Genomic DNA, 25,605 nt, shown 5'->3' with positions numbered 1-25,605 from the left:
AGATGGGACACCTTTAGCACATAATATTCAAACATCCAGATCGGGTTTTAAACAATTAATAACGGTCTATGAGAGTTATGAGAATACAGTTGTATAATTGTTTCAATTTTCTTTGTTTACTACCAAAATTGACAGGAAAATAGAAAGAAAAATGTCCCATCTTCCCCCATCCGACTATACCACAAAAAATCAAATTTCAAGAAAAAAGAAAATTGTATAATTTCACCCACCTCCCCAGAGCTAGCAAAACTTTTACTTGAGCCAGCGTGCAACCTTTCCTGAGCCAGCATTTCAAACATATCATCTCCTTCCTCTAAACTGTTGACACTGATGCTTGTACTTCCACCAACACTCTCACTACCATAGTTGTGAACCTGGTGGTTATCTTGCCATGCTGTGATGCAACAACTTCAGTTTTAATACAAACACCTATTACTGAGTGACTGTTATAAAAGAAAGATATTCTATTCTGCGTGAGTAAGATCGTAAAATGTGGTAACCAAGATTTAGGCCAGAGTTGGCAGTTATGGTGCTTCAATCCATTGTTAGTGACCACTGGATTGAAGTATATCCTTCAAGTGTCTGTATTAATATTGGGCAATGTACCCGATTTTTTGTAAGATGCAAGTGACCAAGGCAAACAATATTAATATAAGACAGAAACGCTTTTATAGAACTTTTTTTAATATTTTCAACCAAATTATAAACTCTCAATTTAAATATAAAAAAACAATCTCATTACTAAGTAAACACATACCAACATGCAGCCCATTGTCTTGGTTAGGTTTGTTATCCATAGATGAATGAATGTTGGTTCCTCTTTGACTGTCTGAGTCACTTCTATGTCTTTGTGATGAACATGATGAAGTATGAAGGGTGTTGTCTGTATAAGTAGATTATATATTTTATACTTTACTATTATTATTGTATGGTGTACTATTATTTGTAATTATTAATTCGGGTGTTAGGTATATCTACGCGAGTCTAAAACTGAAAATCGACAGCACCAAATATTATTTGATATTTGGTCCCAAGTTAGCATGTGACAGTTTTAAACACATGCTGAAATATGCAAGCAAAAAAATAAGTAATAGATTGAAAAAACTGATGTGTCTTGATTAACCAACTTTCGCTGCCACAAACAATGGTTTAGGAACCATTATGTTAATGCGATATTACCTTTGAGTTTGAGCCAACATATTTATTAACAAGTATAAAAAATAACACAAAATTTTCTTCCAGAAATTTGGATGGTGTTTTTTTATATTTATATAGCTGTCAAAAAGAAGGCAAGAGAACGTTTCGCACATGGATAAAACATTATACCTGAGTTAGGTATATCTGAAGCACTGTTACATCGTTTTAAACCTTCATTTTCCGTCATCTGATTTGAAGCAAATGTATCGGATAACCCTCTGTGTGGAAGAACTAACAATGGGTTGTTGCTTGTGTCTCCGATCACTAGAGGAATGTTAACATGGTTGGTATTTATGGTTTCATTATTAAGGCAAATTAATAATTATAATGTATTGTAAGAGCTAGTATAGAGATATATGGCAGTGAAATTTACTCTGGAGTGTCAAACACATATTTTGTCAGGTAATGACAGCATTTAAATTAGGGTTTTTAAAACTGGGTGTAAACCTTTCTAGGTAAATATACAATGATGGTTGAAACGAATGTGAAATATGACTTAAAATCTATGAAATATGTGTTTTTTAAATTGGTGTGCCGCAAACAAGATTCAACTCAACCATGAAAAAGTTTAGGAAACCCGTATCAGAGAATGTAAACTGTGAAATTTAGGCAGTAAAAAAAATCCAGCAGTAAAAAATATATTCCTATTTGATTTCTCTCACTTGTTGATGATCTTGGTCTTCCATGAAGAGGAGGAGAGATCACATCATCCGGGATCTGCTCTTCAGGTGGATGCAGGGAGACTTTATTTGATTCCACATCACTTGCTCCTGGAACCGAATCCTGGCTCCATCCTCGGCTAAATGATCGTTCGTTTAAGCGAGAAGAATTCTCAGATGTTATTGATTGCTTTTTGCTGCGACAAATGAAATGTTGGAAATTATTTAAAATAAGCAAGTTTGAGCTAGAAAAAAAAAGAATGATTTTATGTCGCTGCTTTGTGACCAAATATTTGCCATTTTATATAAAATTGTTAATTTTTTTTTTTCGATAAAGCATACAATGGAAAAAAATGACCACAAATGTACATTATATTCTAACTCATAGACAGGCAGAAGACATTATGAAATAGACCAACCATGCTTTAACTACCACATTACCCATGGAGCTAATGCATGGACTTCACAAGATGTTGAATTCTGTCGCTTCCTATTTATCGGTAGGTAAAATTTAAAATGCTATGACATAAGCACCCCAACACCCAAGATGCCATCACAAGTTCCTCACCAGATGTTATTGACTGCTAATTCCTATCTACTATGTAGTCAAAATTTAATATTATTTTAAAACTGTGTTCATATACCATGCTGTACAAAATACATTAGAATTTACCAAAGTTTATCAAGAATTAATACTTACTTTTGGCCAGTTTTTCTTTGTTTTTTATGCTTTTGCTCAGTTAGACGATCCAGTGGTAAATCTTGTAGTTCAAGTTTATAAACATGCCTTGCTAGAACTCTTGTCATTGTCTCCATGTTTTTCTACAACAAACAAACATGAAATAAATATATTAGTATTTGGTAAAAAAAAGTTACCACATTACATCAATATTTTGTAATTATGTTGTTCCGTAAAGCAAGAAAAAAGTATTATGAATCTTTTCCTTAAAAAGAAAAAAACAAAGTAAAAATCATTAATATGAAATATATGATATGAAAAACTCGAAAAAACTCACGGCCCATTCCGTGATAAGTTCTTCCCAGTTGGTGAGTGATGATAACACATCCACCAACTCATCCCATAAATCACGTGATACTTGGACGAATAGATTTGCTTTGATCCAAGATACAATCAAGGTCTGTGAATAAATGAAAAACATTGATAAAAATTTAAAATTCGTAAAAAAAACGTAAAACTTTTTGGTTAAAATGATAAAGACTATGTTAAAAATACTTATATTCTGTTGCTTATCTGTTGCCACCAGACATATTATCTTTCCATAAGACCTAATATTCTGACAAAAACAAGATAAGTACATTTGGAAATTATAAAATTAGTTATGGGAAAAACTGTCATGTGACTCGTATATATCTTTAAAAGTTTAAGAATGTAGAATACATGTGACTGACTTGAAATACTGGGCCAGCAAGGCGTCCTGCAACAGTTTCGTATTTATTCACAGATGGTTCATCAAAGGTGGCTTCTTGCAGCATAACACGAGTTATATGAAGAAGTACACGTAACAACTGCTGCCATGTTACTTCGGATAGAAACACATTCATCACCATGTACCGATATAAATTCAACACACGCTTGCATACATCAACCTGAAAAGAAGAAATAAAAACTTGACAGATTTCAAACAGTACCGTTATCGCCACACAGTGGTTAAATTAGAGAAGAAGGTACCGGGTGCACAGATCAATGCTGCATTTATTGTTGGCAAGTGTGTCTTAAGCATTACGCTTAACAATATATGGTACTACCCAGTGGTGAATAATGGGTTGCCTTATTTTTTATCTCAGCTATAGAAAAAAATAATAAAAAGTAAAAATAGACTACAAAGGTACTAATGTAATCTGACACAAAGGATTTTTTTTCGACAATTTTTTGATTTGCTTTATTCAATTATTCCTGCAAAATACTAAAAATAAAATCTATTTATGGTGTTAGTCAACAAACAGTTAAAAAATGCTGAAATACCTGCGCTTGCACAAGTTTTGTAGCGTTCCTGGGCGGTTCAACAAGAAATACATGAGCAGAGTTTGTTATGAAGAGTTGTAAGGTTGTCTGTGGTCCAGCACGCACCTAATCATCAAGTAATTAATACAAAGCAATGTAAATGTTAAAACAACATATGCGTCATACTTACATGAGTATTTAAAGCATTATCAATGACCGAATGTAACTGGCCTCTCATATAAGACACATTACGAAGAGAATTTGTTGATTTTTGTCGCGATAAAACTTCTTTCTCTTCACCTTCATCTGAATGAGATTCCTGAACATAGAAATGTTAAATATTTTCAATATAAAAAGTTTATATAAGGCACGAATCTATGTAATGTTCATATGCACACTGGCACAAAAGTATTGTATCGTGTGTTTATATATTTCAAATTTTCAAGAATTTAATTGGCATTAATACAATTTAAAAAATCCCAAGCTACAAAAAATATGTTTATTGTAACTTGTAGCATTTTTGGAAGTGTGATGTATTTTTATTTGAGCTGTTATCATATTCATTTACCAAGCATAACAAATGTAAATTATTAAAATTTATGTCCTAATTTTCTAAACAACTCCACACAACTATATTAAATTACTTTGTGACACGACACATTTAACTAAAAACTAAAAAACATACTGTTACATCTAAAATTAAGAATGTAAATTTGTTGTCGGTGTTTTTTAAATTGCTGTAACATATTTAGCATTTACCTCAGATTCCACATTCATATCTTTTGGTATTTCCTCCATGAAAAGAGGAATCTCTCCTTCCTATTAAAACAATCCACAAATTATCATATGCCTGATATAAGGGGGTGTATGAATATTCACCTGTATCCATTCCTGGTACACTTTCACTACCCTTCTCATCGTGGGAACCTCAGTGAGTGGAAGCATGAACGCCTGTGAGAATAAATAGGTGAAATGAGCAATGCAAATAACAGATGGTATGAACCACATGGTTATCATGAAGGGAGTATAAAAGAAAGTTTGTGTTATAATAAATTTCAAATAAAGGCTACCTAAATGGGATCTAAATATGTTTATACGCATAAGAAATTAGGGAAAGAGACTTTGACACAAAATTTACAAAAGTTAGTTAACTAACTATTAAATAGCTTAAATAATAAGAGAACAAGCTAGAAATCTTAACAACTTTAAAAAGATTAAGAATATTAGTGCCTAATTATTTTAGAAATTTTTATAATTTACCACGCAGTATACAGATTATTAGGATAATACAAAATATACAAGTAATTTAAAACATAAAACACACCTGTCGAAACATCTCATGGACAATGTTGATATTTTGCCTTGTAGAATATAACACATCACGCACTAATTCTTCTTCAGCAGAAGCACTTGACCTTAGTTTATCATCTAAACTCGACACACTCGATATACTTGGCTCCTGCCAATGGGAATATACAGTGGTTTAAAAGTTTTGTACAAGAAATATTAAAACCTGAAAAATAGGCACATACAGCATGCAAACAAACACAAAGCTTTTTCGTTAAAATATATTTTTAACAGGCCCAGTTTTTAATATGGATAAGCAGTCTATACATACCTAGAAATTTAAAGAGAATTACTTTCTATACACAGTTTTGTAAATTACCTATGTTTAATTTCAAATGTTGCCAAGATGTAAAACAAAATGATGAACCTTAAACTAACAATCAACAACTGAATAAAGATTTTACAATGAGTGGAAGTGTGCAATAATTAATTCCTAAAATAAAGATTCATTTATTGATACATATTTTACATACACTAACTGTTTTATGATTTTATTGCATTTTACGCGTTTAGTTAAATTTGAATCTAACCACAAATAATCTGGTGTTTTATAACCAATTATTAAATTGTTTAACATAAGTTTTTATAGCTATTCCAATTTTACATACTTTCTCAGTGAGAGTGCTGGTGTTGGAGTTTGCCTCTGTTTCAATTTGTTGGACGGATGAAACGCTCAGATGTTGAGGAGGGTTGGAAGATGCGGGAGTGGAGGATTTGCTCTCGCTCCCATCTTTACTTTGATCATTGTTACTGATGAAGATGATCAGTTTAAATCCACTTCTTTATTTTTACAATTTATAAAAAAATGCCTTTTTTAGGTTTTATATTAGGTCTATTCTAGATTCTGCAGTGCCTGTCATAGGAGGTAGGGTTTAGGCCAAGGAGCCATTAGTCCAGCAGTATAATTTTAAAATTTGATATTAAATTATACTAAAATCTTTAGTCAAAAAAACGCCATACAAAAAAAACGCCATGCATATAGCAAATAGCATATAAATTAACTAAATCAAGCTAAAATTGCATAACACACTACTGCAATACCAAAATGCAAACAGCAGCACTGTTTAGAAGATACTTTTTATAGAAGTTTTACTTTTTAATTTTAAAACAAAGCAAATGGAGTTGTAGTTGAGGGAAATGCAAGGGAGAAACTACCTGACATTTAATTCCTGCAGCTGCTTAAGTACCTGACGTTGCAGTGCTTCAATAGCAGAGTCAGGTCTGAGGAAAAATGTCAGTCCAATTACACAACATGCACTGATTCAAAGACAGCATGCAAATTATCAAATTACTTTTTTTCTAAATAGCAAGCAACAAAATTTTAATATAATTAAACAAAACAGGGGAAACAAAATGTTTTGCATATTAGTTGCATTTAACATTTTTTTGGCATTATTGCACAAGCAAGAATAACAAGTTATAGTTTCAATCCATAGTCTGATGACTAAACATTGCTAGTTTTCCTTGAAACTTGATGACTGCATGACACCGCTTAATGTATATATGAGCATTGGGTTTGGAATAGGATATAGGCCATAGGGTGACAACAATTATAAACAAATTAACTTTGAAACTGTTAGGCTATTGCAGAAGAGATAATATAGAGTTACAAATAAATAACTGAAGATATAAAAAGGAAACTTGCAAAATATAGTTAGTATTTAAAAAATGAAACTGTTATTTCAAGTTAGTGGTAAGGACAGAATAAAATTTTAAGAATTATATAATGCAAACAAACACAAAAAATTGTGCTACACTAAACCTCTAATAAAAATCTGGACTTCCTTAAACTAATTACAAGCACTTTTAATTCTATAATTCCAAAAAAATACAATAATACGGCATTCTTCACTAACTTGTTGTGAATCTGAGTCTTCTCAAACCTTCCTGTGAAAGCAATGATCCACTTAATGATGCTAACTCTTGCTTGGAGCATGGAACATCCCGATGCAACCTCGATTCGAGGATCAATTGATCCGGAGTCGGAAACATTGAGGACGTAATTTACCGACTCACGAGGCTCAGGAAGACCTAAAATATTAAGATGATTATAAAACTTATAGTTATGTTGGTGGTTTGGTACTACTGTGTAAGTATGACAATACATTACTTCAGATAACACAGATAAATGGGTTTCATAAGATAAAAGCCATACCAGTGGTGTAGCTAAAGAGACTATCACCTTATTATTAGGGGTAATACCAACCCCCACACCTTAGTTAGTCACTGTTTTAAAGATTTACTTATTATTGTTGCTTGACGTCTTATCATTGAACTAAGCGGAACAGAAAATTAGTTTTATTTCAAAAGCGGTTAGTTAAAAGCAAAAATAACCCTATTTTTTTAATAAATTTAAAATTAACCAATTAGGTAAGTAATAAACCAGCACTAATTCTAGTTTTTTAGAACACACAATATGTGTGTACGTCAATCACTTTTCTACATTTTTTAGATTGAAAATCATTGGGCATGACAAAATCTAACCACCCTACTAACCACAGTTATTCACTTTAATGGTTGGTATGAGGTTGTTATTGTCAAGGTTCGGCCATGAAAAGAAATGTCAAGCCAACCACCTATAATCAGTACTCACTGTACTGTAGTAAGTAAAATACACTCGAGAAAACCAGTGCGTCATATTCCAATGGTGTTACCATAAAAAAATATTTCTTTTGAAAAACAATATACACAAACCTGAGTCTTATGAATTATTTAGAAAATAAATAAAATGTCCAACAGAACAGAAAGAAAAACAGACTTTTGAGCTTTGCCAAACTTTATCCTTTAACTAGCAAAGTATACACATTGTGCAAAACATGTAGCTGTATTGAAACACTTACACAAAGCTGTGTTGTATATGCTTGTGTTGAAATTGAAGTCAGTGAATGCATGAGGAAGGTAATACTCCTTGAATAGATCCCACAGGAAACTGAAGCATTCAATTTTCATTCGTTCCTCCTTCCATCTCAAAGCTTGCGACTGGTGATTAATTAAGCAATCACTTATTATTGGGTTTTTAAAAAGGTGTTCATTACATAACACACATATTCGCAATATTTGCATAACAGGACAGTGCAAATGTTATTAAATATTAAAATATTTTGCTTCATTACTAGTTTAATAAAGATTTAAGGTATAACATAGGCTGTATACAGTTTTCTAATAATCTAATGTAGTGACCAGTTGCTAGTTAAATATTATAGTAGTATATTCTCTCAAAATACAATTTACAATACCTTATACCTATATATACAAATTAGGCCCCTATTAATTTATACAGATACCCATTGATGTATTACCATGGACCATGGTATATAACTTATATTTGGTTCAATATGGTGTTAGTATTGGAAAATTTGCTTTGATAATCTATTTAATTGACCTATTCAATTACATAGGTTTATTGACTGCTGTGGTTCTTAATTTTAAATGGTAATAGAAAGTGTATATATAAAAGGTTAAACATAAAAAAAATTGTATTAACACCTCAATTCATAAAAGTTATACGGTGTATGTGTATACAGAAAAAAGAGGTTACAATTTACAAAATGCAGTAAAGTATTCTTTGAATTTGTTTGCCTACAACATCGCCTTAAATAAAAGACAAATATGTGTGGTAGACAAATATGTGACTTGCCTCACCTTTAACACCATGAACTCAAGCACAGAATCCAGAAAATATTTGGTCAAGTCAAGCGGAACCTTCTCACCCGAAGGTGGCGGTACAAGACACATGATTTCAACTTGATGAACACCATCTGGGGGGATCAAATAAATTAGGTTTAATTGTGGTTATTTCATGTTTGATGTGCTCTTTAAAAAGTATTGTATGCAGTGAAACAACAGTGGTATACTCCTATGCAACAGCATAGCCAGAACCAATAAAATAAATCTGTCCGTATCTAATTAGACCGATCTGTGCCGGTAGTGTGTTGGTTTAAAACACCAAAAGGTTTTTTTAAACCAGAACCCCAAGTTTTTCAATACAGAAAACTTTTCATAAAACATTTACCATAATGTCATCTTTAGTGGCCTGCTCATTAACTATGAATCTTACATAGCCCAAAAAGAGTGATTTCCCAACAGTAAGAAAAGAACTCTAAATCTAAACCAGAACCCTGGTAAGACGGTTACAATAAAAAACAAAAACTTACGTTCTTCATTGATTGGCATGTTCACAAGCCACTCAAGACTGTAAGGTTTCCCATCACTAAATGTAGGTGGTGGAAAGCCTGGCACCAAGCATGCATAGAGAAGCAACGTACGTGGTAATGCATTTTTACCAAGAGCACGCAACCACAATAAGAAAAAATGAATGCCCTCTCTTCGTACCTATATGAAATTAATCTTAAGTATATGTTTCCACTTTGCAAATCAATACTTAATTGACCACTTACTTTCAGTGAGTTTTGGGAATGTAGAAGTCGTTTTATAACAGTGTCTGTAATAAAATACAAGATTGAACATACCTAACTTTAAATAAACACTAGGCTATAAAATTTAATATTTACCTATGCTATGATATTGCCACCTCTGATGAATCAACTCTGGAAGATTTACTAAAATTTGCTGAAATAAAGATAATGTTAGTATATGTATTGTTTCCAACATTTGTGAGCGGCAAATTTATATCACCAATATATTGCATGCTTACCTCAAATATGACAAGTATTGCATCTAATTCTTCTCTTTGAGCTCGATGAGCTGTAGAACGAAGAAGGAGAATATTATGAATAATTAAGGTAATAACATTAATGGGAATGTATCAGAAAATATCCAGCACTAAACGCTCATTAAAACAATCAGTAATCACTAAATTACTTTATGTTATAACTTGTGAATAGGGCACAGGATGTATGAAATATCACTAGAAAATATGATGCAAGCAACTGTAATACTCTAATACTAAAACAAGTATAATATTAACGTCTAACACTATGGGCCAGGACATATGTTAAATTGATAAGGTATACATAACAATATGTCAACTTACATCCTTTTAATCTTAAGTTGGTTTCAGCCAGGAGAAAATTCTCAAAAAACACGAAGTAAATATGAGAATAGTGAAGTTCAAATAAAGCTTGTACTTCAATATTTGAGCTGTTGTCTGTGACAAAAAGGATGTATTAATGATTAACTGAAACTACATATAGAAAATTATTGTTTTAGTGCAATCAAATGTGTAGGTCAAAGTTGGTAAATGGTGACCTAATATGAGTGCGAAGTGCGAATAACAAGACATATTTGCACATTAGATTCTATTTAATATTTTAGCAAGCAAAGTTCATGGCTTCTCGTATATAGTATAAACAATATATATATATTTGTCATTTGATAAACCATACTCTGCAGACTGGCTAACTGATTCGAAATGTGAATACACTCTTTGATAAAACTTAATGGTGCACATTCAAAAGTTAAAAGCAAAATAATATATGCAGCTGAGTGAGCTAACCGATGGCACATTACATAATTTGTGTAAACACAATGAATAGAAAACAGAATCAGACTACTTTACACAGTAATTAACATTTATTCTCATTTGCAGTTCTGTATAATGGATATCTGAAGCATGGTGAAAATTGAGAACAACCTACCTATAATGTTCTTCAAATGCTTGAGACGTGTCACAACATCCTTCTTTGGGTCCAAAAGCTTTTGTATTGACTTCTTAACAGCTCCTTCACCTTGGGGTTGGCGGTGAATCTTAAACATTTCTCTTTCAATTAAGGAACCAGACCTTTAACTTGCACCATGCTTTGCTCATCACCAGAATGATTGAATGCAAATGTCGCTCCTTTTCGATAATTTAGTTTCTCTTTAGTTTTAGTGTGGAATTAATCAATTATTAGGTGTTCTTTTTTCTTCTGAATAGTAGTTCCGGGTTTAAGTTACAGTTATTTTATTTTTATTATAAGTTTACAGTTGACATTTCATTTTTAGATTGGTCAGTGGGTATGGAAATGAGCTGCAAGAAATGGCATGCCATTGGTTATTTGGTTATAAGCAAAAACAAAATACAAAACCTACACTGTCCTATGTAATGTAATTACATTTCTCTCACAAACTGAGAAGTTTTCCAGCTGCAGCAAAATTTTAACATTAACACAGTCATAGATGAACGAACGAACCTAACTTATTTCTCAGCTGATCGGCGAAAACATTTCTTCTTTGTTGGACAACTCGACAAATTTAGGGCGACGGTAGTTTGCTATAAAATAGTGGGTGCCTTGGTTTTTCTGTGCTTATGTATGGATTTGCCTATACACTGAATTCTACAATTTCAAAAAAACCAAAGCTTGAAATCTAGTTTTGAGATACATTTGTCGTATTACTGGAAACGAATTTGACACTTAACTAAGTTTCTCTGAACTTCGGTTCCGAGATATATGAAAAAATAAACCGTATCCATTTGTTACATACCGAACACATAGGATAAACACACAAGAATAAAGTAACAAAAAAGAACCCCAAATTTGTCGTCACAGATAAAACAGGAAAAAAGCCGCAAAAAGGAAAAAAGGCTGCACATCGGTTTTGGTAAAAGTCCATCACTAACAAATTTGACCGGCGAGAGTAGGTTGCTTCGTCTGAGCTTGTGTTGCAACACTAGAAATGGAAGGTATGAACACGGAAAGGCTGTGGCAATGGCAGGACTGGTTTGTTCGTTTAAACAATCCATCCATCCCGGAAATGTGGGAAAACCAGCCAACATTCCTGCTTGCAAATGTGTTGTACCTTGCGATGTCCTTCATGGCACTTAAATTTGCTGTTCGTCACGGCTGGAATAGCAGGTAATCGAATCAAATCGTCATTATTTCGTTGAAAATTGATCCTAAACTTTTAACATCATTTAGTGTATACATAACTTAACACAGTAATACATAACTTGAACTTAACTGCTTTTGTTCCTGCACTGCATGGAAATGAAATTTCTGCATTTACTGCAGATATGTGTACATGTGGTTTGCTGCATTGTTGCATGGAATTGTAACTGAGGTGATAGTTTATCACTTACCTGATGTTAACAACTTCTGGCATAGTCAGACACCAGTCATATTTGTTGGTCAAAGGTTTCCACTGTACATTGTTTTATTTTATCCAGCGACGGTAAATAAACTTTGTTTATACATTTTGAAACTGTTATGCTTTGATTTTTAATCCTTTGGATCTGTAGGTTGGTAAACTTTCATACCACCAATTCTTTGATCCTAATAAAACCGAAATCTGTTATAAAAACGTTGCACTTTTCACTGATGTTTTGGTGGCGTGTTATGCATGTAGAACTTTAGTAGTTTATGCACAATTGGAGATTACACCTTAAATTTATGTTTCAGATCACTCATGCTTACATTGCAGCTGAACACTTGAAGCTACCTTGGTGGGCAGAACCATTTGCTGTTGGATTGTTTGATGTTTTAATCGATTTTCCATATGATATTATGGGAATAAAAGTAAGAGAAGTTGTGAAGTGATATTTTCCAATTGCTGATCATATGGCATAAAAATTAACATGGGGTTTGGAATTATTTCAGTCAACATTTAAAAAATTAGTTTCACTGTTTAAGGCTTACATGTGAAATGTTGGTTTCAATAAAACCTATTTTATAATGGTTTTATACCAGGAAATCAGTTCTTGCCTCTTGAAAACCATTTAATACTTGGTAGCAACATGAATATTTCCTGATGATATTTGTTTCAGAATATGAATGCTTTATACGTGTTGTTATGTTTTTTAATAATTAATATGCTGCCTATAGGATATAGCATGATTGTATATTAACTACTGTTTGCTTAGTTATTATGGTGGACGTGGCACGATACTGATCCAAACCTAGAAGATCGTCATTACTGGGTTCCATGGACAAGTTATTTCTTCCATATGAGTTTTCATAGGTAAATACTAAATTATTTCACACAACATGTAAGATTGGAAAGACTTTTTTAACCAATGTATTTTTAGCACATTTGCCGCACTGCTTAATGGTTCGAGGTACCTTCTTACTCGGAGTTCAGACAAAGCAGTTGCATCTGGCGGTTTTATCAGGGAGATAACATGCGTGATTATTACTGGCATGCTATCAATGGCATTAGCTGTGATATTCCAAATGCTACCTATATACCATGGGCTTAAAGATGGCTTTGGCATTCATTCTGAAGTCATAATGTTCATTGTGTTTGCATTGTACTTCGGTATAGTGTATTGGAATGATAGAACACCGTCAGACGAGGTATGTAGTAGACATGTGAGTTTACTCAAAATCAGAATCATTGTTTGTTTTTTTATCAATGACAATGTCACTTATTTGCAGGCTCGGCAAACTAGAAGCATGACGTGGTCAAGATGGGTTAAAAATGAAAGTGGTTTTATTCTTACCATATATTATATATTCTACATGTTCCTTGTTATGTTTGCAAAGCCAGAAAATGAGCGTTCTTATGGGATGCATGAGCCTATCGGTCCTGCTGAAGTAAAAGTAGAACAATATGCTACTTCCGGCGTGGTGTATACTAAGCAGAAATACCTGGATCCTCTTAATTATGATGAAGGGTACTTTGATTTTCGGTGTGCTGAGTTTAATGGTGTAAAAGGGCCTCCAAATGTTACTGAGCATCCAGAGCTTATAGGCAAGCAATGGTACACAGTGTGTGGTATCCCATATGAAAACCATGCAGAGTATGTGGTGGTGGTGTGGTCTTTCTGTGTGCTTGGGTTATATGCTTTTTACAATGCATTTGCACGCTCTGCACGACCCCGCGCAATAGGAAAGCGCAAGCCAACGTATGGCAAAGAAAGAAGATCAAAACTAGAGTGAACTTATAATTCAAGAAGTTGATTTTATAAATTACATTAATCACTGAATAATTTTTTAACGTTATTGTTGCAAAAAGTAAACAAGCACAAATAAAATAAATCTATTAAATATTTACTTCAGTGCCTCCAAGTTTAGTTTGTGACTAACCAGGAAAGTGTTTTAGATCTATTGAGAATTTCTTTGAATGATACAAAAACAGGACATACAAAACATTGGTAGAGTAGCAAAATTAAACAGAAATAACAAATAGTAGATGATATATAAAAGGTTATGTACAGTTTGCCAGTTTATGTATATAACAATTAAACCAAAATCCCTTCCGTAGTAAAAAACATTAGCAACAAGAATACACTGATATACAGTGACATTGTCCGACTGATATACAGTGACATTGTCCGAAATAAAAATTGTTTTTGATTATTGATGATCACACTTTTGATGATGACACAATAGATACTGTGTATGATTTCTCAGAACTGCCAAGCCTTCCAACAACAGATGTTGATTTGCTCAAGGCACTTTGTATTGGTGACATCCAAACTTTTCTAAGATCGGGTCGCCTCACAGCAGTGAGTAGGAATATAACAAAACCCTAGAGATTTAGATTTTTACTGTTACAATTCTGATCTATGCATATTTGGTTTATGTATGGCTAGAAATATCGAAATGCAAAGTTTGACAGATAACACCAGTGGTGCAGTCAGTATCCAAAATACTCAATCTGAAAACTTTCGGCAGTTGATTATAAGTATATATTTAATGAAAATACGGTCCTTTGACAGTGCCACTGAATACCATTATCACAGGGAACATAAACTAGTATATTTTAACATATGAATTTAAACCATTGAAACTAACATTTTCATTGAAACTAACATTTTCATTGAAACTAACATTTACCTTTAAACTTTTAAAAACCTTAAAGTTTATTGCTTTAAATTAATTACCTCTAATTTAGGTATAGACGTGTTTACCTGCACACTATTTAAGATAGCAAATATCCAACTCATGGCAAGAAGATAGGTTTTGTTGTCTGATAACAAGAGTAGGTAACCTACTGACCATGTTAAACCCATCACCATTGACATGGTAACAGCTATTGTTAAAGTTTGCTTGTAATCTCTTTTTATCTGGTTGGTCTGTGCCTGAAATGCAATTTGTTCCAATGAAAACTTACATATTTAATTATTTGCCCATGTTATAACAGTAAAGTAGCCTTAAAAACAACTAGTAATTAAGTAAAGGTCAGATATAATATAAATGCCCAACAATTTGGACGATTTAATAGCCCACTCCATAATGGAGGTTAAATGTTTTTAAACGCACTACACAAATTGATAAATTAACAGAATTGAGCTTTCAACCTGGTATTCTCTGATTACAAGATGTTGTAAAAACTGTGCCACATTCCAGTTTAGAGGCTAAAGTTTACACCAATATCATTTATGATTTTAACGTTTAGCAGCGCAAAAATTCTCCTTATCAAGTATTGGCGAAGTGACTTACTTTTCCATTGCTTTGGTTTAGTTCACGAAACACCATAACGAACACAGTAAAATTGTACATGAGCATCAAACCAACAGGGAGTAGAAACCCCAAATATAAAGAATATCCAGTTAACCAACACATGTTGTCTGCTTTGTAGGTTGATGCAGCAAGGGGATCTTAAAAATATAAATTTGTTGTGTTAGTTACTTGCACCATGATTTTTGGTTACAGTGCTTCCTTTATGATTTGATAATACTAAATTCCCCAATTAATGCTAGGGCAAAAGTACAAATGGTAATTGTCCTAGTGGTCACTGACAGGTTATCTTACAGAAAAAGACCCCAAAATATCATTTAAAAATGGCATTCTTGTTGATATTTTAGGGTACAAAGTGTATAAAAAGCCTCTTCAGACAAAGTTATTCAGTGATATTCATCTGTTTTGTATTCAAGCATTTAACTTACCAGCAGAGCAAGTGAAACTCTTTTGGTTTTGTTTGTCATAATATCCCACAGCAATTGCTAAATTTGTTCCAACTATTACTGCTGGTGTCAGATATGCAAACAGTGTGAATTTTTGCAAAACACGTGTGGCTTTCCCAACAAATACCTTAATAAGAGAAAACATTTAATCTGCTTTATTTTTTGATCTAGTGTAAGTACATTACCTTCACAAGGGATAAGTACATATCGTAGCTGTACACTGTCATCCAACACCAGGTAGAGAGCAGGAAGTAATGCAATAGAGTAGCAATTACGAAACAGGCCTCTCTATTTTCTGTACGTGACACCCCCGCAGCAAAAATGAGGTCAGCCACCAGAAGATTGCAACAGATTTGCATCAACACTTTTGCTGGGCGTCTTTTACTAACGTCACTAAAATAGGTAGGTTTGTTTTTATTACGTCACTGATAATAAATATGTGAGGTTATTATATCTACTGACCGACTAAGTAAATGCACTAGTATTGTGATAGAGAGGCCAAATATTGAAAGCGCCAATCCCACTTTACTAATAATGTCCAACGCAACGTCAGCAGTAACTACGTGAGTGTTCTGCATAGATAAACATAAAAGGTATTATCAGGTTAGCTGACACCAGAAACTATGGTTATGAAAGCAAAAACATACTTTTTTGCACTGGTAAACTTTACTCTAGGTTAAATGCTTACCACTATCAGAGCAAAGTTGGTTAGATGGTTGCATAAGCACTCAGGTGGGTCTGCACTTATATCTAAACAGCAACCTTCAGTCAACCACTCACTGTTGTTAAAATCCCAATAAACACATTTCATCTGAGTTTTCAAAACCTACAGAATTGAATAATAATATACATTGCAGGATAGAATATGCATATATATGTTGTGTATACATATATTAGGTATTATATGTTTTTCTTCCAACTACTAATCAATATACTTTTACTGATTAGTTGCTTACTGTATATTATACGTATGGTTGCATTTACTCTTTAACGTATAAAATATCCTAATATTCTCTGTTAAATTGCTTTCTCTTTACTGAGTTTAAATAAACATTAAATTTTAAAGATATAAATAAATTATTACTGTTAGCGTTTCAGGATCTGGAAGTGACTTTCCATAAGTTGAGTTCCGATTATAATGTTGGATTCGAACTGATTCCGTTAATCCATAAACCTCGTTTCCGGTCAAATCAGCAGATGCAATCTGAACAATTTTTAAAGTGTAGTAATTCATTAATAAAATCATAGTACTTCATTCTCAACTAGAAGATACAGAATTCAAAGCTTACCACTGCCACTATTGTAAGTCAGTATTTCCTTCAGCAGAACACTTAACGATAATTACTAAACAGAAAAAAATGACCCACAGAGTTACATACTTAGTTACTCTTAAACTAGCAAGAGGTGTATGAAATAGAACAACGGCATTATAAACTTGTTACTCTGCCACACAAGAATAAATAGGTCACTTTGGTTCAATCAAGTACTTTATTAAAAAAAGCTCACAAAGTACATTTTAAAAAACTAATAACTCTGTTATTGCTAGTTTTACCTAAAACTGACTATAAACACCCCAGGTTAAAATGGTATATCACGCTACTTACCGATGATATATTCTCCTGCTTTTCCGAAAAGAACAACGAATCATCTTTATAAAATATGAAAGCTGATTTCCTGTTAGTTGAAACAGTATCTCGTTTTGATCTATCTCCACTATTCCCCCAAGCTTTGGTAAATACTGATGGTGGTAGAATAATGTTGATTGCTGATTTTTTTGATGGTGAAAATTCCACAGATTTTGTAGGTGGTGATAAATATTGGTTCACCTGTTTTTATATTTGGTATATAACGTGGCATGCTTAGTTTCAATATTTGTTTTGAAACACATGCATTTAATGTTTAATATAGAATGTATAATAACTACTATTTGCTTATTTGTCTCTTTTGCTAATTGTTTGCCTGAAAAAAACACTGTATGACTTCAATCACACTGACAGTTATTTGTTGAGCCTAGAGTTTTTTACCTGTAGTAGTAAAGAATCGGTGCTGAATTGTATCTCAGTCTCATTTTCTCCAACCTCCACACTAAGTGCCAGCGCAACTACTGCAGTTGCTATCTGTGTTTGAACATCTTGTCTTTCAGAATTATTGTTGGACTGGTTGATTAATGCAACCGACACATCAGTTGTTATCTGTATGACTGAATCAAGTGTCTTTCTGGATACCTAAAATAGAATATTAACATTTGACACTGCATTAAAACACAGATTACTATAAACTTGCGGCGCAGATTACTATAAAAGTTGGCACAAAAAAATATCAACAAATAACTATAAAATAAAAGTTTGTTTATAGACAAAGAAAAAAACATGAACGCAGCATCCCACTGAGGAAGTTTGGCCAGCTAAGCAATAAAAGTGTTAAGATTCTTCCTGATACAAAATAATTAAAAATCCTTACTTTCATTTAGTCAATTAGAAACTTCAATACCTACCCTTATGCCATTTTTTGCAACGTTCTTTCTTAAATTTTTCATGAAATCTCCAAGAGACTTTACATTTTCTTTGGTCAAATGTGCAGGTTTCTTTGTCATTTCCTTTATATTGTTCAAGGTATTTTCAACCACCTGAGGAGAACTTAAAGAAGATCCATCCTAAAATTAAAAAATATTAAATTTGTGTGCTATATTTTATATAATATAACATACAACTATAAAGTTGATATTATGGCATTTATATTTATCGGTTTCTTTCCTGCAATACTTTCCTCTTGGACAAGACTTCTTCCCACATTCATTTTTATCTGTGAAAACAGCATTGTATGATTTATGAAACTTGGGTAATAAAACTTTATATCTCACCTTTACAAATTTTATATCCATCACCAGAAAAACCAAAATCGCATGTACATTTGAAATTACCACTTGTGTTGGTACATGCAGCATTCGTATGACACAAAGATGCATTATATAGGCATGAATTAATATCTGTCCAATTTAAATTTAGTATTTTAGGAATATTAGGTTGTTAACAATAGCAGGATGAAAATATTTATTTAACATGAATCAAAACGGGAACAGAATAAAAAAAAACATTTTTTTAGAACATTAGTGATACAATATATATATGTAGCCTATATATTGTAACACTATGTTTACTCACCAGTGCAGTTATAACCATTGCCTGAAAATCCATCACTACACCGACAAGTTCCATTTGTTATACAAGTTGCATTGGAATGGCATGAAGTATTATTGATCATACATTTATCAATCTCTGTTTTAAAGTCGAGTTTATCATAACTTTATTGTTGTACTTATACTTTAAAATCCAACATTTGTTATGTGTTCTCAATCTCAAATACTCATTACCAAAACCATTTTGGGAGCATGTGTCCTTGGGCAAGACACCTAACATTAATTGTAACAACCCAGTGGTCATTATTGAGTTGTCTAAATTGTCAGCAATACATAAAAAATCATAGAAAAAGAAAACAATCTTTCACAAAGTTACACTCGAAGTAACTTATCAGCTGGTCTGAAATCCCACATTTGTTTTGTGTTCATAAATGCTCAATACCAATAAGTTACCACATTTTGTTAAACATAAATGCAGTTTGAAATTAAATTTTATTAAAAAACTTGGATTACTTCATAGGTTCTTCAGTACAAATGTATTCAACACTTGTTAATATATGTAAAACATTTTCTCACCCACACAGCTTGTATTTCCATCTCCAGTAAACCCATCATTACACACACAAGTTATATTCCCTGTTGTGTTATAACAAGTTACATTTTGATGACATGTTGTTGTATTGTGTATACACTCATTATTGCCTACAAAAGCTACAAGAAATACAAGTTTTTAATTATTTATACTATTGGTCCATTTCATAGGTACATGTAAGATGTTTCAAAACTTTAAAGCTAATTAAAAATTAAAAACACAGCATAATTTTTGGTAATATAACATAAATAAAATTAGACTTTAATTTTACACTAGTGTTTCAACCTAATGTTCAAGATGTAGTCAAAGAAATGTCTGTGCTAATTTTTCACACTTTTAAACCTTGTAATAACTTTCTATCTAAACCATTTATAAATACGTTTATAATTAAATAAATGACAACAAAATGTAAAGTATAGAATGAACTCACTAGTGCAATTGAAACCATTGCCTGAAAATCCATCATTACACTGACAAGTTCCATTTGTATTTATACAAGTTACATTGGAATTGCATGATGTATTATTGATCATACATTTATCAATCTCTGTTTTAAAGTGGAGTTTATCATAACTTTAATATTGTTCTACTTACACTCTGAAATCCAACATTTTTTTTGTGTTTACAAGTATTTAATACCAAGAAGATAACATACATTTTGTGAATCAGTCGTTTTGACTTTTTTTGTAAAATATTTATTTAGTTTTTATTAGATGTTAATATTGTTAATACATTTTGGATTTTTTATATTTTTTTGGACAATTGTAGTTTCTTTCCAAGTTAAGTTCTTCAGTACAAATGTATTCAACACTTGTTAATATATATAAAACATTCTCTCACCCACACAGGTTGTATTCCCATCTCCAGTAAACCCATCATTACACACACAAGTTATATTCCCAGTTGTGTTATAACAAGTTGCATTTTGATGACATGTGGTTGTATTGTGTACACACTCATTATTGCCTACAAAAGCTACAAGAAATACAAGTTTTTAATTATTTTTACGATTGGTCTATTTTTAAAAAATACATGTAAAATGTTTCAAAACTTTAAAGCTAATAAAAATTAAAGAGCAGAGTTTCTGGTTATTTATCATTAATAAGATTAGACGGCAATTTTTGCACTGGTGTTTGAACCGAATGTTCCAGATGTTTTTAAAGAAAGATCAATGTTGCGTGTTTTACATACTTATAAACCTTGCAATAATTGTACATATCGCTTATAAAAAAACTATGTTTTTTAATTAAATAGTTGACAAAAAACATGGTATAATATGATTTATGAAGTTTCATTAGGATTGCATAATGTTTTATTGTTATTACATTCATCAATGTCAATAATCAGAAAAAGACAACTTAAAATATTGTATATAATATAAAATCAAATATATATACTCATAAGAAACTCCATTGTATGGAATAATTTGCAAGTCTGCATTTGTATCCCACCAATTAAACCAGCGATCTAAAGTCGCGAGTGTATTCTCAAAAATGAAAAATAATCTTCTGTCTCTAGTAAGACTTATATGTACACCAAAGTCCATAGACTTTGATGTACACTATATTAACTTTCGCCGAGTTTGCGGGATTTAGGGGATTACCCAGTATAAAAATTCCCGCGGTTGTGTTGCCGAGTTGTGAATTAACATCTAGCATGTTATTGTACGATATAAACTAAAGGAAAGTAAGGAAGATGTATATATATATAAATTAAGTTGCCCTGGAAACTGAATACAAAATATTTTTGTCTGGCACCTAATTTGCAAGTAATTAAAAAGGCACATCAACGAAAAATCAAAATTTGTGTATTGATAGAAACTAAGGTTCAAATGTGATCTAAAGTATCAGCGTAATCGGTATGTAGCAAGGTTCAATCGAAACATATATATACTATGCTTCGGGGCGCCATGCTATGCGTGCAAAGAAACACAATAAAACATAGAGGCATGCTTTCTTGTTTTAAACGTAGCCATAGCTGCGCGTTATTAGTATCTCCTCTCACCTTTGCATATTGTATCGTTTCTTTTGTAACCTTGATTACAGATACAATTCCAATTCTCTGGTAATTTTTGGTTTGTGTTGCCGTTGGGGTGGACTAAACCTGTATACGCAGAAATATTGTTTGCTCTATCTTAGTAGTATAGGTCGGAAATAGGGAATAATTTGTTTAAATCTTGGTTTAAGAGACCCCATTTAATGATAAACAAATAAATGTTAAAGTATTCTTACAGCCCAACCAAATGCGCGGCAAAGACGATTACTGTTGTTAAGTATAGTGGTGTGGGGAAAGGTGAAACACTTTGTCAGACGATTTTTTTGTCGGACGATTTTAAACTGTCCCGTCTTATACTGTGTGTTTTCGAATTTGTAATATTTCACCTGTTTTGCGGATCGCTAATTAACTCCTCGTGTGTTTTATTATGATTTTTTGAATTGTTGTCAATTAATAAAGGAATGACAGTACTAATTCGTTGTATTATCCAAAATTCGTCATGTATTTTGATTTTGGAAATATTGGGCAATATGTGCCTAAGTGTCCCATGTTCCCCTACTGTACCATATTAAAATTCTTTGTTGACAACATTTTTAGTTACTAATAAAGCTTAATGGAACAATAACCTTTTTTAATGGTCGCTGATTTATTTTAAAACTGCCGAAATTTTGTTGTTTGCGAGATTGAATCATCAATAGAGTATAATGGGTTAATAAAGTAGGCTGAAATATTTTATACAGTTTGATTTTGTTCCATTTATTTAGTTTTGTTTTTGTAGAAAAATTGAGATGTGTAGGCTACATTAAAAAATTGACTAAGGTTAACAAATAGCTTAAATTAAAAATAAAATCAGCACAAAAATACCAATTTAAAAAATTATATATAGTAGAGTGGGGGAAAATGGGACTTACTTTCTTTCCATTTTCTTGTCCTATTTAATAGTAAACAAAGAACATTCAAAAAATAATAAAACCGTATCGTCACGACTCTCATAGACCGTTTTTGTACATTATGTGCTAAAAGTGTCTCATATTACCTTACAATACTTTATATTATAAAGTTTACGGTGCAAAGAAACTATAGCACAGCCCGTTAACTTCGGTAGGTTAAGTACAAGTTGCAGAATTGATTATACAATCTTCCATTTGTTGTCCTGTTTTACCCCACTTTGTAGTTTTGTAGGTTTTTGATTGATTTATTTATTCATACATTCATTTATAAAGAGCGGTCACGAAGATTAACACGCTGTAGCATAGCCTTTGTTTTGCGCACATAAATAGCGTAATGTAAATCCTATATACGTTGCAAAAAGTAAGAAGTTAAACACTCATAACCAGTGCGGTGTGTGTTATTATTATTTCGTATTGTGCTTTGTTAAGTGTAACGGTAATAGTTTTATCATGTTTGTGTTTTGAATCTGTTTGAATAAGGTCGCATCTGTTTGAAAATAAACGTTGTTGCCTACCGGTCCAAGCACGAGAGTGTTTTTTTTTCTGTTTTAGGAAAATCAGAGTCCTCCACCATGGAAACGGTGCGCGACAAATGTTCTTTATTGTACAACTATAAAACAATACCAAGTCTTCTTACAGTATATGTTGTAGGTAACATGTTAAATTTAGTTAAAAAGTAGAAATTGGGCAAGATAACGAATGTCTAAACTGAATTAGTTTTCAAAAAATACCGTTAAACAAGACGTCACGTAAAAAAGTATTTTGAACTGTCTCTTTTTACCCCGCCAGTTTAAAAATTTCTTAAATAGCCTGGTGTACGAATCGCTAAAAAACTTTTTGTGTGTTATATTAAATTTCTTTAAAATGTTGGATATTAATAAAAATATAATAATACAAATTTATGATAATACAAAATATTTTCACCCCGAAACCGTCATTTTTTAATGTTGTGCAATATGGGCTCCCACCTTACCCCACTCTACTATGTTATTGAATTTGTAAGTATACAAATAAAAACAACCCCGTTTCACGATTTGCTGATGCCGTTTTAATTTATTAGTTAAGTTCTATTTGATAAGAATATAAACGATCTTACCTGTCTCTGCCAAAGCGCAATCAAAGAAACAAGAACTGAATAACGTCTGAACATCACTGGCTTTATACGTAAAACAGGTATGTTAAAATCAACCAATACCTAAGTCATATATTGATTACTTACAATTCACTACAGTGGAACAGGTAGCGGACTTCCGTATCAATTGAACCGTGAATGTATTCCGACAACTCAGTATTGTAAGCAAGACTTTAATAACGGATTAAATATTGAACATAAGTAATATATATACTTTAAAAAATAAATTCTTAGACTTACGCTTGCAATGGGTTGAATTGTTTATTGTTGAGTTGCACATCCCTGCAGTACAAACCTTCACCTGAGTTCCTAGGTTAAAGAAATATAGGCTAAATTGTTTTGTTTAGACCGTACAAAAAAGTGCAAGAAAAAATATGTATATACCTGGTTGACAAAATAGAGAAAACTGTGGATGCATTGAATTCGTGAACTGTATAATTCCGAAAAACAGACTAAACAGTATTGGTAAAAATGACAACATTGTTTCGACACTGTTATTAAAACACCTTTGTCGCCTATTTTACAAAAACACTCAATTTGCTGCACTGCTATACTCTACCATCTATACAAGTATGGTATTCTATAACAAATAGGTATAGTTGCGTTATAGTTATCAAGTGCCTCCCACTTCCTTTATTGATGCAACTTCTTCGCATGGCAGATACGTCATACCTATATACGTATACACATCAATACACCTGGTGAAAGCTAGTTTGTACTGTGATTCACACTTCACGGCTTGTGTGCTGCTGCCAAGTTTCTTATGAAAAAATAGACATAACTGTATTTCATTAAAGAAGCTTCTTCGAATTAGAGCTAACGAAGGCTATGCCGCTTTTACTACACGAAGCTTAAAGGAAAGCATAGGCGCATATCCTATTTTGACTGTCGAATAAAATTTGGCCCGCGTAATGATTTTTTAGAATTCTAATTCGCCAACGATATTTCTTTCTTAAATATGCGTCGAACTAACAAACATTGCGAGTGTTAGCAAAATCTAAAGTTAATCATTTATGTCTTACCTAATGGTTGTGTCCAGTCTGCTCTTGCCCTTAAACGTGCTGTATATAGTCGGGTGGGGAAAAGCATGTTAGTACGGTGGGGTAGGATGGGATAGCCTATACCTTTACCGGATATTATCCTGATCGTGTTTTAAACAATTAACAACGGTCTATATGGGAGTTGTGTGTATATGGTTTTATAATTCTTTGAATGTTCTCTGTTTATTACCAAATGGAACGAGAAAATAGAATGAAAAGGTTTTCCATCTTCTCCCACCCTATGACGTTTGATGGATGATACCACTGTATACTAGTTATGTTTTTGTTTGTTTTATATTCCAAATTAAAGGCATATTGACGCTTGCCTATTTTCCTTATATTTTAGTTTTTTTTCACAAAACTAAAACTAGTTTTATGAAACAAAAACAAACTGCCATAAATATTTAAGTTTTTATTATAAATCTATGAAACTAGTTTAATTACGTCGGCTTTACTATGATTTAGCGAGCATTCAAATATAGCACCTTACCATTTCGCATTTTTACCTGTTAAAAATACACTGTTTCTATTCAGCATATTTTTTAATATTTAAATACAGTAATTGGCTTTGACGCGCCTTTTACAAAGTCGTGATAATACTTTCGAATAATTCTGTAACATTATTTTTTCGATTATTATTGAATGTGGATTCGTAAAAAGAAAATTAAACTGTCTCACCTGGCACATTGGCCCATCTTTCCCTATACTACTATATTTTGCATAATTGATAACACTGCAGTTTTAGTATGGTTTGTGCGAGTTATTATTGTTCTATATCCAGCCATTGAAAAAATGCTGTTATGTTCGA

The 25,605-nt window shown here is 32.4% G+C and overlaps 3 protein-coding genes across 8 annotated transcripts in view; 1 reads left to right on the top strand and 2 right to left on the bottom strand.

The window, feature by feature from the left end:
* The window catches only part of LOC149736357 (ral GTPase-activating protein subunit alpha-1-like), a 31,585-nt gene extending 20,681 nt beyond the window's left edge, over positions 1 to 10,904 (bottom strand). For 2 of the 3 annotated variants that reach the window (XM_089877458.1, XM_089877461.1), the window contains exons 1-23: positions 10,764 to 10,904; positions 10,160 to 10,273; positions 9,821 to 9,870; positions 9,678 to 9,735; positions 9,564 to 9,607; positions 9,321 to 9,498; positions 8,809 to 8,924; positions 8,007 to 8,145; positions 7,023 to 7,197; positions 6,322 to 6,387; positions 5,775 to 5,916; positions 5,144 to 5,278; positions 4,699 to 4,770; positions 4,579 to 4,638; positions 4,010 to 4,138; positions 3,841 to 3,945; positions 3,267 to 3,464; positions 2,873 to 2,995; positions 2,557 to 2,678; positions 1,860 to 2,053; positions 1,327 to 1,461; positions 758 to 883; positions 231 to 394 (exon numbers count right to left, since the gene is read on the bottom strand). In XM_089877458.1, the coding sequence (XP_089733584.1) occupies positions 231 to 394; positions 758 to 883; positions 1,327 to 1,461; positions 1,860 to 2,053; positions 2,557 to 2,678; positions 2,873 to 2,995; positions 3,267 to 3,464; positions 3,841 to 3,945; positions 4,010 to 4,138; positions 4,579 to 4,638; positions 4,699 to 4,770; positions 5,144 to 5,278; positions 5,775 to 5,916; positions 6,322 to 6,387; positions 7,023 to 7,197; positions 8,007 to 8,145; positions 8,809 to 8,924; positions 9,321 to 9,498; positions 9,564 to 9,607; positions 9,678 to 9,735; positions 9,821 to 9,870; positions 10,160 to 10,273; positions 10,764 to 10,881 (2,763 nt within the window). In that variant the 5' untranslated portion in view covers positions 10,882 to 10,904. The remainder of the gene's footprint in view (positions 1 to 230; positions 395 to 757; positions 884 to 1,326; positions 1,462 to 1,859; positions 2,054 to 2,556; positions 2,679 to 2,872; positions 2,996 to 3,266; positions 3,465 to 3,840; positions 3,946 to 4,009; positions 4,139 to 4,578; positions 4,639 to 4,698; positions 4,771 to 5,143; positions 5,279 to 5,774; positions 5,917 to 6,321; positions 6,388 to 7,022; positions 7,198 to 8,006; positions 8,146 to 8,808; positions 8,925 to 9,320; positions 9,499 to 9,563; positions 9,608 to 9,677; positions 9,736 to 9,820; positions 9,871 to 10,159; positions 10,274 to 10,763) is intronic. The other variant, XM_089877459.1, reaches the window with a different exon arrangement.
* Positions 10,905 to 11,636: 732 nt separating this feature from the next.
* LOC149736356 (uncharacterized) lies at positions 11,637 to 14,096 on the top strand. Its single transcript, XM_089877473.1, has 6 exons — positions 11,637 to 11,960; positions 12,117 to 12,276; positions 12,504 to 12,620; positions 12,965 to 13,062; positions 13,130 to 13,397; positions 13,479 to 14,096. The coding sequence occupies exons 1-6, from the start codon at positions 11,782 to 11,784 to the stop codon at positions 13,980 to 13,982; spliced, it is 1,326 nt and encodes a 441-aa protein (XP_089733599.1). The 5' UTR covers positions 11,637 to 11,781; the 3' UTR covers positions 13,983 to 14,096.
* Positions 13,975 to 24,369, bottom strand: LOC149736355 (adhesion G protein-coupled receptor G6-like). 4 transcript variants are annotated; one of them, XM_089877468.1, is made up of 22 exons: positions 24,142 to 24,369; positions 23,998 to 24,066; positions 23,845 to 23,928; positions 23,722 to 23,781; positions 21,685 to 21,783; positions 20,521 to 20,655; positions 20,111 to 20,227; positions 19,665 to 19,799; positions 19,114 to 19,227; positions 18,813 to 18,938; positions 18,660 to 18,754; positions 18,447 to 18,605; positions 17,977 to 18,177; positions 17,557 to 17,778; positions 17,037 to 17,156; positions 16,641 to 16,778; positions 16,415 to 16,524; positions 16,138 to 16,345; positions 15,935 to 16,079; positions 15,489 to 15,646; positions 14,957 to 15,127; positions 13,975 to 14,574 (listed from the first exon to the last, which is right to left on the bottom strand). In XM_089877468.1, exons 1-22 carry the CDS (start codon positions 24,236 to 24,238, stop codon positions 14,410 to 14,412), a joined length of 2,928 nt encoding a protein of 975 aa, XP_089733594.1. In that variant the 5' UTR covers positions 24,239 to 24,369; the 3' UTR covers positions 13,975 to 14,409. The 4 variants fall into 4 exon arrangements, with proteins under 4 accessions (XP_089733594.1, XP_089733596.1, XP_089733597.1 ...); XM_089877470.1 differs by lacking the exon at positions 18,813 to 18,938; XM_089877471.1 differs by lacking the exon at positions 19,665 to 19,799.
* Between the last annotated feature and the right edge of the window lie 1,236 nt (positions 24,370 to 25,605).

This window comes from Ciona robusta, chromosome 4 (assembly GCF_009617815.1).
Source record: "Ciona robusta chromosome 4, ASM961781v2".
Lineage (NCBI taxonomy): Eukaryota > Metazoa > Chordata > Ascidiacea > Phlebobranchia > Cionidae > Ciona > Ciona robusta.
This window is presented reverse-complemented; position numbering and strand designations above follow the sequence as displayed.

Coding starts and splice junctions, on each gene's coding strand:
- LOC149736355 (XM_089877468.1), bottom strand. CDS start 24,238: ATGTTGTCATTTTTACCAATACTGTTTAGTCTGTTTTTCGGAATTATA. Junction 17,779..17,976: donor CCGATTCTTTACTACTACAG/GTAAAAAACTCT, acceptor ATATAAAAACAG/GTGAACCAATATTTATCACC. Junction 15,647..15,934: donor GAGTTTCACTTGCTCTGCTG/GTAAGTTAAATG, acceptor TATATTTTTAAG/ATCCCCTTGCTGCATCAACC.
- LOC149736356 (XM_089877473.1), top strand. CDS start 11,782: ATGGAAGGTATGAACACGGAAAGGCTGTGGCAATGGCAGGACTGGTTT. Junction 12,277..12,503: donor TTTTATTTTATCCAGCGACG/GTAAATAAACTT, acceptor TTTATGTTTCAG/ATCACTCATGCTTACATTGC. Junction 13,398..13,478: donor ATAGAACACCGTCAGACGAG/GTATGTAGTAGA, acceptor ACTTATTTGCAG/GCTCGGCAAACTAGAAGCAT.